The sequence below is a fragment of the Apostichopus japonicus genome, chromosome 8, assembly GCF_037975245.1.
Source record: "Apostichopus japonicus isolate 1M-3 chromosome 8, ASM3797524v1, whole genome shotgun sequence".
NCBI classification, from domain to species: Eukaryota; Metazoa; Echinodermata; class Holothuroidea; order Aspidochirotida; family Stichopodidae; genus Apostichopus; species Apostichopus japonicus.
The window spans coordinates 32,152,859-32,166,086 of NC_092568.1; the positions used below are offsets into that span (position 1 = coordinate 32,152,859).

General features: G+C 35.3%; 1 protein-coding gene across 9 annotated transcripts in view; it reads left to right on the top strand.

Annotated features, from left to right (window-relative positions):
- The window catches only part of LOC139971612 (uncharacterized), a 254,208-nt gene that overhangs the window by 165,723 nt on the left and 75,257 nt on the right, over positions 1-13,228 (top strand). For all 9 annotated transcript variants that reach the window (XM_071978246.1, XM_071978247.1, XM_071978238.1 and 6 more), the window contains 4 exons: positions 408-578; positions 1,191-1,373; positions 1,977-2,147; positions 2,689-3,039. In XM_071978246.1, the coding sequence (XP_071834347.1) occupies positions 408-578; positions 1,191-1,373; positions 1,977-2,147; positions 2,689-3,039 (876 nt within the window). The remainder of the gene's footprint in view (positions 1-407; positions 579-1,190; positions 1,374-1,976; positions 2,148-2,688; positions 3,040-13,228) is intronic.

Genomic DNA, 13,228 nt, shown 5'->3' on the forward strand with positions numbered 1-13,228 from the left:
TTCTGCCAGCTACTACAATAATTGATGATCTGTCTTGAATGAAAATTTGTATATCGGTGAGTTGAATGTTTCAGAGAACAGCTTCAAGTGTCTCTAACGGTGTTATGTTGTAAACAACAGATTTGACTTTGATTAAAGGTAAGTTGTTTACAAATGTAAAGTCTTTCATTGTGTATTATATGGCATGCAATGAGAAAGAAAGCCTTGATTTTTGAAGTACCAGTGTAGGTCTTTCCAGTTTTTATTTGAAGGTTTTCATTGGCAGATTTTAGAGGAAGACTTTCTGCATTCCATTAATTTGCCACTTTCTTAAGAAAATTTCCCCGTCATCTATTACAATAAAGAGGTTAAGTTTTTCCTGTGAAAAATAGTTTTTTTCTTTATTTTGACGTATTCCTTTACAACAGATGGAGAGGAAACAACAAGACCTACGGGATGCCATAGCACAACAAGAGGACATCCAGAAGAACTTGTCCAGTCTGAAAATAAGATCAGATGCTGCACAGGAGCAACTAGATGACTTCCCTGTGGCAGCTGACTGCACGCTCAGAATCGAAGACCGTATCGATGATCTCAAAGTATGTTTGTAACTTTTTGATGAGTTTTTGTCATGATAAATACATATTAATTGCCTTTATGACTGGTAAAAATTAGATACTGAAGAATATACTTTATCAGGATGACCTTGTGATGTTGTTGTTTAGGTGGGCTACTGTATAGTCAAGGTAGAAGTTGTTCTTTTTCTTAATCAAACCTCTAACCTAAATTATCAGGCATCAGATACATGTCCGGTGAAGATGGTCTGATACTCTGTCACTGTAAGCACGGAGGACCTTAGGAATTAAAACTGGTTATTCGGCAAATATTTTAAAAATAGAAATACAAAATCTAAAACTTTTGACAGGACGAATACGAAATAAAGTTGTTTCGTGACATCAAAATGAGTCATTTTTATTTGTGTAGTGGAGAGGAAGAAGTCACTCAACACATTGAAGCTCTTAGATTGGTGTTTTTAGCATCTCAGGTACCAGACAATATAAGATTGTGACAGCTGAGGTCCCACATTCTTGCTCTTTACATTTCATACATATACTGCTGTAGTAACTGAATGTGGCAAACCACAAGATATTAATGTATTGCATGTTTTATTCAGAGTGAGAGAGTTATTTTACTTTCTGTCCTCTTTACAGGATCTTATGAAGGAACTTGATGCCTTGGACAGAAACATCAAAATTGCTGAGGAGCGAGTCAGCACTCTTCATCTTCCAGGAGATGAATCACTCAAAGAAGCATCCAGAAAGACATTGAAAGATCTGAAAGCCAAACAGAACAAAATGAAAAAGGATGCTAACGATAAACTACAAAATTTACAGGTAGTTAAGTTCTCTAGTGTATCACTCTACTTGTTTTGGTGTTTGTTTTTTGGTGTTTGTGTTTTAATCCTGGTTAATCCTTAATTGTTCTTAGAGTATATATAATTGCCATGCAAATCTTCATAGTGGAGGTAGTATAGATCAGTTGCTTCTGATACGATCTGAAGTAAATGTATAACACGTAGTTGAGCTATATGAGATATATGTATTATATTATATTATATATATATATAATAATAATATCATAATAATCAGCAGTTATTTTTACGACGCTTAAGCGACCACAAATGTGGGAGAAACCTGCAAGGGCTTATGGATTACAACTTACACGTCGGGTGGCTTCCAATTCAACATTTTAACTCAAGTTTGAAATCTTTTCAATTTAGAAAGTCATTTCATATATTTCTCCATGGGGGGTTGAGGTGGAAAGGTGGACAGGATATTTTTGTGATTAACCTCACAAAAAATTTTCCTTTGTTACTGACATTGGAATGATAACTGAAGAACACTTGACTTAAGTCTACAATCCATAGCAGTTTAGCTTTGACAAAATTGTCAGCAAAATAAATCTAAATGGTCATTATCATCTTCTGTACCGATCAGGATCTCCTAAAAGAACAGGATAAGCAAATGGAAAGGCTAGAGGACTGTCGGGAAAGACTGAACGACCTGCAGGCATGGCTTCCTGAATTCCGGAGGCAGGTGACACCACTGACTGAATCAGACGAAGATGAACACAACCCTGAACTACACGGGAAGATGGTAGAAAATCAGGTAAGGATGGTGATATCTTATATAAATATTACTCGAGACAAATGTTGACATATTACTTCCACTAATTATTACTAGATGATAAATACCATTCTGGTTACAACCATCTCCCCCCCTCCCCCCTCGGCCATAATCCCCTGTCAACACATGTTCCCCTATTTGTTTTTTAACTAAACTACTACGTACAACTTTTCAGTGATTGAAATGAAGCATTGCATATTATTCTGCATTGATATCGGGGCTCGTTTTTATTATATTAATTTTTAATAGCTCAGAAGTGATTTAGAAGATTGATTAACTGTGCCAATTATTAATTGAAGTCTCATTCAGGTTTACTCAGAATGGTCGCTGTAAAAAAAAATTATCCTTTTGGTACAAGTCTAAGTCCCCACTTGTGCTTGTGAAAGATGCCCATATTTTGGAGTTAACCTTCAACATTATTTTTAATTGTTTGCCTAATGTTGTATTTGTTAGTTTTAGATCTATAACCCGTGAAAGACATTTGTTGATAGTTCAACACCTGTTGCGTTTTTTCATTCCCCAGAACCAACAGTTAGAATTGTTTCGGAAGATGCAGTGCCTGCAGAACTTACAGAAAGAGATTTCTGATATTTTGGAGGAAACAGTCACGCCACCTGTTCTGGGAGTACATTTGGAAGCTCAGTGCAGCGACCTGCAAGCAAACATGGAAGCCCTAAAACAAGCCTTAGAACAGGAGACAGAAAGTCTGAAATCTCGAAAAGATACAGAGAAGCTAGCCGAGGCTTATCAGAGTGACATGGAGAAGTTGCAGGATTGGTTGGATGAACATAGGAAAGATTCAGAGAGTCTATCCAAAGACCTACCTCCAGGAATTGGATCAGAAATGTTGCAGAAACAGGCTGAACTCCAACAGGTAAGAAGTTATACTTTTTAGATCTTGTGTTTCAGCACATTCGTTTTGTCTTTTTTGTTTGATCAATTACAGTGCGAAACGGTTGTATTTATTTTCAACTTGATTTCAATTTTCCACATGATCCTTTGATTTTGTAAAATGTATACAAAGTACACTATGGGTCTAATCCATTCTTTGTGAATTATTTCGTGATGACGGTTTCTCTTGGTACAGGTTTCAAAGTTTGAGGTATGGCTCTTACAATTTGCCAGAACTTTTTGATGCATTGCATAGCCATATGGGTCAGATATTCTCTTATGCAGTTTTATGGAAGCTTATATTTTAGACTTCATGTTCTGACATTGGGAACATCAATTGTCATTTATATGAACTGTGGCCAAAGTGTGCTTTGGTGATCATGAAGGAATGATATCAGATGGTAGGATACATTTTCAATTATAGCAGTATATATTACACAGCTGCTGGGTAGTCAACATGGATGATGAGAATAATGAAATAATACCATGAAAATCCAACCAGAGCTGGATCCACTCTTCATCAAATCCCACTCCCCAAACCCACATAATGAATGGATAATTCACATTCACAAATCAGTAATTGTAATGATTAGTAGAAAGCAGTACATTGGTGTTGTAATATGGAAACTACTGTGTTTGTGACAGTATGTAGGGATGCACCGGATCCAAAGTTTTGGATCCGGCCGGAACCGGATTTTGCCGGATAGTACATGAAATTCGGCCGCATAAAATCCGGCCGGACCAGATTTTTTCATGACACAAAAAAAATCTTTAATAAGAAGTAGAAGTATGAAACAAGGAGCAAATCTTAGGTGAGGTATACGCATATTGAAAAGAAGGTGAAATTAAGACCCCATTTATGAGATTAAATATAAATTAAACATGTTAAACCTAATTTTTCCTTACTTTGAATGTTTTTATTAATTTTTGGAAATAGTTTATATTGATTTAAGTTAATACCAACACCTTTTAAGGAATAATTCAGGCCAGATTTTGAAAAAGATCCGGCCAGATTTTGAAAAAGATCCGGCCGGATTTTTTTCAAAATCCGGCCGGAAACGGAACCGGATAATTGCTCACTATCCGGCCAAATAGTCCGGCCGGACCAGATATCCGGTGCATCCCTAGTGCCTGCAGAACCTACAGAAAGAGATTTCTGATATTTTGGAGGAAACAGTCACACCGCCAGTTCTGTTTGCTGTCAAAGCATACAAGTAGATTAAACAAAAAGAACGGTCTTATTCTAGACATTTTCGTGTAGAGACCAAGATGTTTGCCTTCTCTGTTCAATGAATGGTATTGCAAATAGTACAGTGCAGAATAGTACACTACAGTACAGAACACTGTTGCACAGAACAGTACAGAATTATGCAGTACAGAACACAACAGTACAGTACAGAACAATACAGTACACTACAGTACAGAACGATGCAATACAGAAAAGTACAGAACAATACAGCACATTACATAACAATACAGCACAGTACAGAACAATACAGCACAGTCCAGAACAGTAAAGAACAGAATCAGTACAATACAATACAGTAAAGTAGGCCTTCAGAACAGAGCAGTATAATACAGACCAGATCAGTACAGTACAGTGCAGTACATAACAATATAGTACAGAACAATACAGCACAGCACAGAACGGAACAATACAGCACAGTACAGAAAAACACAGCACAGAGCAGTACAGCTCAGTAAAGTACAATACAGTACAAAAAAATATAACACGATACAGAACAAAACAGTCTATGACAGAACAGTAAAGATCAGAATCAGTACAATAGTACAGTACATTCTAGGCAACAAAGATATAAGTTTAAGCAAAAGTGAGGATTGACAGTCCATTTTTCAAAAATTCTTCTTTTGCTTGCTAGAAAGAGTTTTTATTACTTATCACTTAATCAGACAGTTCATTCTAATTAAAGTCTGTGAAAGCGCAAGAAATTTTAGAACAAGTTTTGAATGAATGACTATGGATTACAGGTCTGTTGCAAAATTATGACTTAGTTTACTTAGTAAAAATGTAAGAAGGTATGATACAGTAGTGAAATAATTATTTCTAACATATCGTATTCTGGTCTTGAGAAAGTGTCATTTTGGAAATTGCTATATCACACAATTTTTATATGTTAAGTACTTCAATTAAAAGCTTGTGCATTGTCTGTACTGCTATTTTGATGATGAATCACAGAATGAACACACATATTAGAGTCACTGTAATTAAATCTTGAGAATCAAAGTGGGTTGAGAAAAGTGGGGTTTTACTGCATGGTGCATTTTGCTAACAAAAGCATAAAAACAGTGATAATAAGCATATACATATGTGATATTAGAATAACATTGCATTCATAATCATATTATTCCTGTAATGATTTAGTAAAAAGTTAAGTTTGATGATGATATCTAGTGATGATGCTAGTTTGGGCCAATAATGATACTTTTATGTAGAAATATTGATTATGGTTTATACCAGTGATAATCGTATACATTCCAGGACTGTTATTGTTCATGACATAAATAGCATTAATTAATTTGAGGTTCCATGATATACTTGACAACCAGTAGTTCTGTTGAGAGGCTTTCTAAATACAGAAGGAAACCATGGCCTCTGTGTCATATATGTAAATGAATAAGTGCGTCAAAATTTACTGTCGCAGAAAGTAGTAGTTGTATAAATAGTGATGATGATAGAAAAGAACAGTGATGATACAGCATTTCTCCAGTATTGATGACAGCAGTATTAATGGAGATGATGATGTGCACAATGTCTGATGTGTGTTATGAAGTGATAGTTGTATCTTTATAATTAATAGTACTGAGAACACCTGTGTTGAGAACATCTATATTGATGATAGTGCATATGTCAGTGTTGATAGTAGTATATTGGGTTAGGATAACAGTATACACAGAGAAAATATGATAGTAGTATAATAGTGATGATGATAGAAAAGAACATTGATGATATAGGATTCTTTACCACTGATGACAGCAATCCTAGTGGAGATGATGATGTATGCAATATTCTGATTTGTGTTATAAAATGATAGTATTATCTTGAACAATGATTGCACTGATCAGCTAAATTGATGATAGCAGCAAATTTCAGTTATGATAGCAGTATGTATACATATCAGAACCACAACCACAACAACATGAAATTATTTTTTTTGGGGGGGAGGGGGAACATGGTTCTCCCAGTATCCCAAGACTCAAGACTTGAGTTTTCTTGTATCCAGAGACAAAATATTAATCTTCAAAACAAAGAAGAGTATTTTTTAGAATTTTCTGAATGATTCTATCAAACCTTCTATGTACAATAATTATGTCAGACAGTTTTACTGCCATTACAACCCATACGTATGACGTTGAAAAGGTTCAAATTGTTCATCTGCTGTCAAACTAGGCTGTGTCTTCTTCAGAGAGTCTCACTTTCAAGAGGCATTTAAAGCAATGTTATACGTGGCAATGTCACATCTTATCTTTAAGAGAAAATAGTCCACACTCTTACGGGAAAAACCCTCTCAATATATTGTGCCTATCAACTCAAGTTATGGTTAATATGTAACCTATTTTGATTGGCTTAACCCTTGCTTCTTCCCTGCAGTTGATCAGAGTAGGTGGTCAGTGATGGTAAGGTTTACTGATATGTTAGTATTACTTGAAATGGGAAAGGAGGGGAGGGGGTGGGATAATGGGGAGTGGAGAATTCAGAAAACTGGTTGGGGTTGGGATCTTTCCCAACCCCAACCAGTAACTGTAACTACAAAACTAGGACCCCAGAAGGGTGCTAGTTTTGTAGTTACAGTGCTCAATTGGACATTTTTCTGTTCTTTCCATTCCATTCTTTTTGAAAAGTTTCAAAATCTATATTATTTGTTTACTTTTTCTTGATTTTTCTATTTATAATAACATTTTGAATGTTTATTTCCAAATGATGGCAGAGGTATCTTGAAGTATTGACTATAATATTCAAACGTTTTCTCAAAATGTTTTGAATTTATATTCTCAAAAGTTCCACGATTTTCTGGAAATTTTGAAATGTCTCAAAATGTCTACATTTTGTCTTGAAATACTGCATTTTATTTGGCCTTTTGATGCAGAATTATTTATAAACATTAACTGGCCAAAAAGAGGGGACAAAAGTTCAAACCAAAATGTCTCTACCTGAGAACTTTCCTGTCTGCTTAAAATTGAATTTTATTTTCCATTTTTTTTTTTCGTGATTTTTTTTGGGGGGGCTAGCTCATGTGTTTATTTCTAGACCTATTTGACTTTATTTATGATTGATAAACAATAGATGAACAAGGGGAAGCTGCATGCTGATTAAATTCTATATACCTTCTGATTTTAATCTGTCTGAAGGATAATATATCTCTTGATCAGTATAATGAATAATTGCCCTTTGTAGTTTGCACTAATAAATATCAAGATGATATACCCACAGATTTGAAGCAGTTTATTAAACCAAAAATTAAACATATACAGTAAAGTATTGACTCAAGTGGTTAAATTAGATTGCCAGCATTCTGTTAACCACACAAGACAATAGAACTCTTTCATATCAGCAATTTGCTTTGCCGCCAGTGGTTCATTGAGGGCTTCTGCTCAATCAAAATTCTCCACAGACTCTGTTTGAAAAGCCAATAATGAATAACATGTGTCTCATTTTAACAGAGTTTGTCATAGCTACCACAAGCTAGTTCTGCCCATTGTGATTTCAGCTTTTTTTCTGAGTGATATTTCTCAGTTCAAACGAAGTGCAGGGATTCCTTTTATATTCTTATTATATTATATTATATTCTTTTATTGTGCATTTGTTTGAGGTTGTAGAACTTTTGTCAATATCTTGCGTTGTGTCGTTTCTGGAGGTGTAATAGGGAAGTTGTTGCCACGAATCATAGTCGCTCTGCAGCCGGCAATCTTGTTCCAAGTCAGTTCTGTATTGTGTGTTGTGTCTCACACACACTCCATGAAGTCGTAGTGCAAAGTGCTGCATAAACAGCTACAATAACTGCTGTCAAAGATATATGTCAACTGCAGTGGCTTTTGTGTTTATGAATTAAAAAATTGGAGTTTTTGATCTTGAACAAAGTCGTTTATTTTACTTTGTGTGAGCTGGCGTGGAACTTGCTGATGAATTTACTCTAGCATAAATTATCTGCAGCTATAATGTGTCTGCATTTAATGGAATGACGGACTATGTTGACCGTTACAGTATAATGGGGAATCATTCCTTTCACTGACCGCAGGATAATGTCTGGAATCTTTATAAGTTTATTTGCTGAGAGAGATGTTTGTTGTCAACAAGACACATCATTTTCACAGAAAGATTGGATAAACATTTTTGCTCCGAAGAGGGTTTCTTGTAAATTTTTTTTATTCCGCTATGAATGGCACCAAGGCTGCTGCCCTTTATGCCTTCACACCCCTCACACCAAAGAAGAAGAAGAAAACTGCCCGTCAAGGACGCCATGTAAGCCATTTCACTTCTTCGTTGGTGCCGTAAGGATTTCGGTCAAATTAGTTTATTACATTTTCCATACTTGTTCAGATCTTTATTATATAAACATATGTTTTTCTGAATTGATGTCCAAAATAGGGTTCACCATTTATGCAGTAGGCTCGTTATATAAATTGTGATAGCTATTAATATTGTAATTGAAGGGTATCAATTGTAGTAGTCTTGCACTCTTGACAAAGTCAGGGATCATATTACACTATCATTGGGTAAATTATGAAGACTAAATTTAGTACTCATTACATAGTTATATCAGCGGAAGATAAATGTTCAAATATTTTGCTCATCATTTTGAAAGATGGAAAAAAAAAAAAATTGTTAAATTCCATAGCAGGCTGTTTTATTTAAAACCATAGTTTTCCTATCAAATTTATGAATTTGTCCGTAAACCTAGGTGTAAAGAAAAGTGCATCCATGCCATGATTCGACAGTTTATAGACACACCTTTATAGTGTAGTCAGCTTGTGTGTGTATATTTCATACACGGTTGACAGTACGTTTATGTACTGAGCATACACAACAGACATTGTTAGGTAACTCATTCATTATGATGATATGGATTTGCTCCTAGCCCGCACGCACACATCTCTGAAACTATCTCTGTGTTAATTACATCTTCTCCTACTCACCATGTGCGTGCGAGCCGGCGAGATGGGTATAAATCCTTAGATGTATTTATTCAGCCTTCAGAATTCTAGGTGCTTATGAAACTCTTGAATAAATTTGAGTGATAGTGATGGTCTATATGAAAAGGAAACAATATCAAATATTAATTTGTTGATTGCACTCCTTTTTAAACAATAAATGCTGAAAACAGATAAGACACTTGTACAGTTTAGAGAGTTCAAAGAAATTTATTGATGGGAATGCAAATCGAACCAAATGTTGCTCAGTCAGTTTTATGTCCATTAAATGTTTTTTTTTAAATGCCCGGGGGGGGGGGGAGGGAATTGCCAACAAAAACATCATGAGAGGGGAATTTGCTTAATAAGGTGGGGGGGGGTAGTACTGGCACTACCCTTTGGCCACTTTTCAAATGGAGTGAAAGAGATTTAAGAAATTTATAATAGCACATATAAGTTTGTGAAAATGATCTTTTCATTTGTTCCATAATACATTCCATTGTAAACATGTACGTATTGGTACACGTCCACACTATCCTATCCATGACAATTAATACAGTCTTTGCTTTGAGCCGTGTATGGTATATCAATAATTACAGTAACTTAAGTAAACAATACGGCTACCAGTCTGTCAACAAAGCCTGGCACCAGATTAAGGTATCACTGAATTTTTAGTTGTTCATTTTATCTTCACCAAAGAACCAACAATACCTTTGGAAAGGAAATGTGATAGATGGGATTATGGGATTATCTTAATCTCAAAGATAGGATAGACGAAAGAGGATGCGTCTTTATGTCTGGAGCCGCAATAGTCACAGTATGACATATATCATTTGTGTTTAGAAATGCACATTACTTTATGACTCACATTGCTATCATTTCAGGTCACATTTAAGGATTTTTCTGGTTGTCCCTAGGACAATCAGTTCTTATTTTTTTTTGTCCAAACAGCAAATTTGATTCTCTGAACAAATGTAGCAAAATAACAAAAGTGGCTGATATGTACACTGTAGGAGAGATAAAGGTTTGGTGTTTATAACACCAGCGTTGGGCCAGTAGAACTCTCCTTCCAGTGGTTCATATAGGCCTACCACTATTTCTGATTTATTTGGATATCTCCAAAGTGATGGAGGGTGATACCAATTTATCCTTTTATCAATTTGGGGATATTAATTTACTATGCAATCTGAATCTGAACTCGATTTTGGTTGTCCGAACAGAAATTTGGTAGTCTCGGATGACCAGAAAGCCATATAAAAATGCCCTGAAGTTGGCTAAATTTGCAATTAACATGCTTATGGCTTGTAAAAGCATTATTTTCTCCATTTGGTATTAAAGGAATAGTAATATTTTCCCTTTCCTACATTTGTAACGTTTTCCTTTTACATTTGGCTTTGAAGTAATTGTTAAATGCTGAAGACCTGTGTTGCATTGTCTTAAAAACAGCTTTGTAATACCCATTATCACTTAATGAACACTTACCAAATGTGAAGAAGAATTATAAAGTTTCTTTCTTCTTCTGGCTTTTGTTAATTCCTTTTGGCAATTTAATGTATAAACCTGCTGCCTCAAAAACCCAGATCCTCTGTTTGTTTGTAGAAAGGACATACCTTAAAGGTCATATATATGCTAGAGACTCAGATATTGGTGAAAATGCTCATATTTTCTAAAGCATTTTGCTGTCATGCTTAAGGTAGTTAATCCGCGCTGAAACTTTCATTTGTCTTTAATTAATCCATGCTTTCATTTGTCTTTAATTAATCCATGCGCTGGAGCAACTTGTATGATCAGAGCCTCTAGCAAAGTACTTTGAATTTTATTTTTAGCGTACTAATATTTGGGTCCTCCAAATGTAGTGATCGTTTGTTATTTGGTCAACAATTTTACTAAACCTGCTGAAAATATTTCTCAAAATAGGGTTTCAATTTATTGTACTTTTAAACATATCACTCTCCAGTCTCCCTCTTGTCGATTTCTAGTTCAATGAAAAGAAGATAAATAAGGGAGTAATTATTGATTCCAGCTGATAATGAATCCAGTAAGAATTGGCTTGACCTAGTCACATTCATTACAAGGAAGAATTAAACTAAGACAAAATTCAAATTACCTAGATTTTCTTTTGTAATTTAAATTACCCACCAAAGGACAAATTTTTTTTTTAGCTAACAGCTATTTGGTTATACTGACTTTGACCTCTCGACTCTCGTATTGACATTCAATCAAAAACATGGCAAGAAGTCTGTTGAGGTTTATATCTACCTCATGGTGAGAGCAAAATTGGTGATGTATTAGTTACATGACAATACAAACCACAAGGCATGAACTCGGTGTAGTTAGGCACGTTGACAGTGTCCTAGAGATCAGTCCTGTGTAGGACGAAATAAAATGTTCTGAATCATTGAAGGCAAAATACCCTTGTTTATGTGAGAAGTAACCACCTCTGGTGATGGGGGTATCTGGGTTATATTTAACTTTGATTCTCAATAGTTCCAATCTTCTTCTGGAGGTTTGAAAACTAAATGCAAACCAGATGCATTGATCATATAGACCTCAAGTCTGAGTCATTGGCTGTCATATATGGGGTAGGGGAGGTGGGGGGGGGTTGAACCTGTAGCGTTGGAAGAGTTAATGGGAAGGTGGAGGTTTAAAGAGCTTAATATATTTTTTCAGAACAAAACAGATTTACATAGTCACAACTAAGTCCAAGGAAATGACAACTTGCGTGACTTTCACTCCCTGCGTGCCTCTCCCACCCCCTTTCACATCCCATTCACCTGTCCAATATTTTTCTTGAAACTAGCATCTTTAGCTATGGTTCCATAGGTTAAAGAATTATTTAATCACTCATAGCAATATTGGATATGGCCAAAATATCATTTATATTTATGTATGTATGTATTTTAGATCCTCCTGCAAGCAGGAACACACAAAGAAGCCTCATTGGCTTATTTAAGCCGCAAGCTGACCGAAGTCAGTCTCTTAGATTCATATTTAACGTCCATGATTATGAATTGTCAATTGTCAACAACTCTGTTCTTGGACGACATACATTAATCTTGGAGTGACTCGGTCTTTGATTTGATATACAAGGAACTTAAAGAATGAAGTAAATATCTTTCAATAATCTGTCAAGTTCGACAAATGGCCCTCTTTCCACGATATAGTGATGTAACAATGGAACTAGTTTTAATATAACAGCCACCTTAGTTAGAAATTTATATACTATAACTTCTGTTATAATTTCATAAGGAAGTAATTCAAGTACTTTCATTGGCCCATATTTAGTGTGTTTTTTATTCTGATTTATCTTGGTTTATAAGTATCTTGTCACCCCCCAAAAAGAGACCCCCCAAAAACAAAAACAAAATTGTAATCCTGACTTTAATTCTTCCCTTGAACAAGTCATTACACCTTTTGTACGTACATAAAAGGTGGATGATAAGAAATGCTTGTAAATTTATGCATTAGTACGACGCAGAGATGTGAGTGTTTCGTACAGCTTAAGACTGATGTGTGTGGACTGTCTCTCTGAATAGATATTGATTTAGTTTTTCTTCCGATGCCGAGAGGAACTCTCCACGGATGTCTTCACAATCAATTAACGCCAATAATGATGCAACTAAGACCTGTACCCTTCAGAAACAATTGCTGTGATTTATCGGAAGGAAATATAGACAGTTTGAAGCACAATGTTGATAATTTTGGTTTTCCATGCATGTTTTCATTTTGGTAGTGTTGGTCTAGGAACTCCAGTTGTCCATTTAGGGATCGAGAGGGATGATTAAATTATGCACTGTAGTCTGAAAATGAGTGTAATTAGTACATATCGCAGCTTTCATGCTAAATTCAGCATCGGAAATGTAAAGCAGCTGCTCCTTCAAGGAAAGAAAATCTAATGATGTTTCAAGATTTGTTTGTTCTCTACTCCTTCTTTAGAACTGAGTACAGTATAGCAGGCATTGGAATCCCTAGCATGAGAATTACTGTCAAAAGTGATATTTAGTTACTCAAGTCGTTTGGGAATT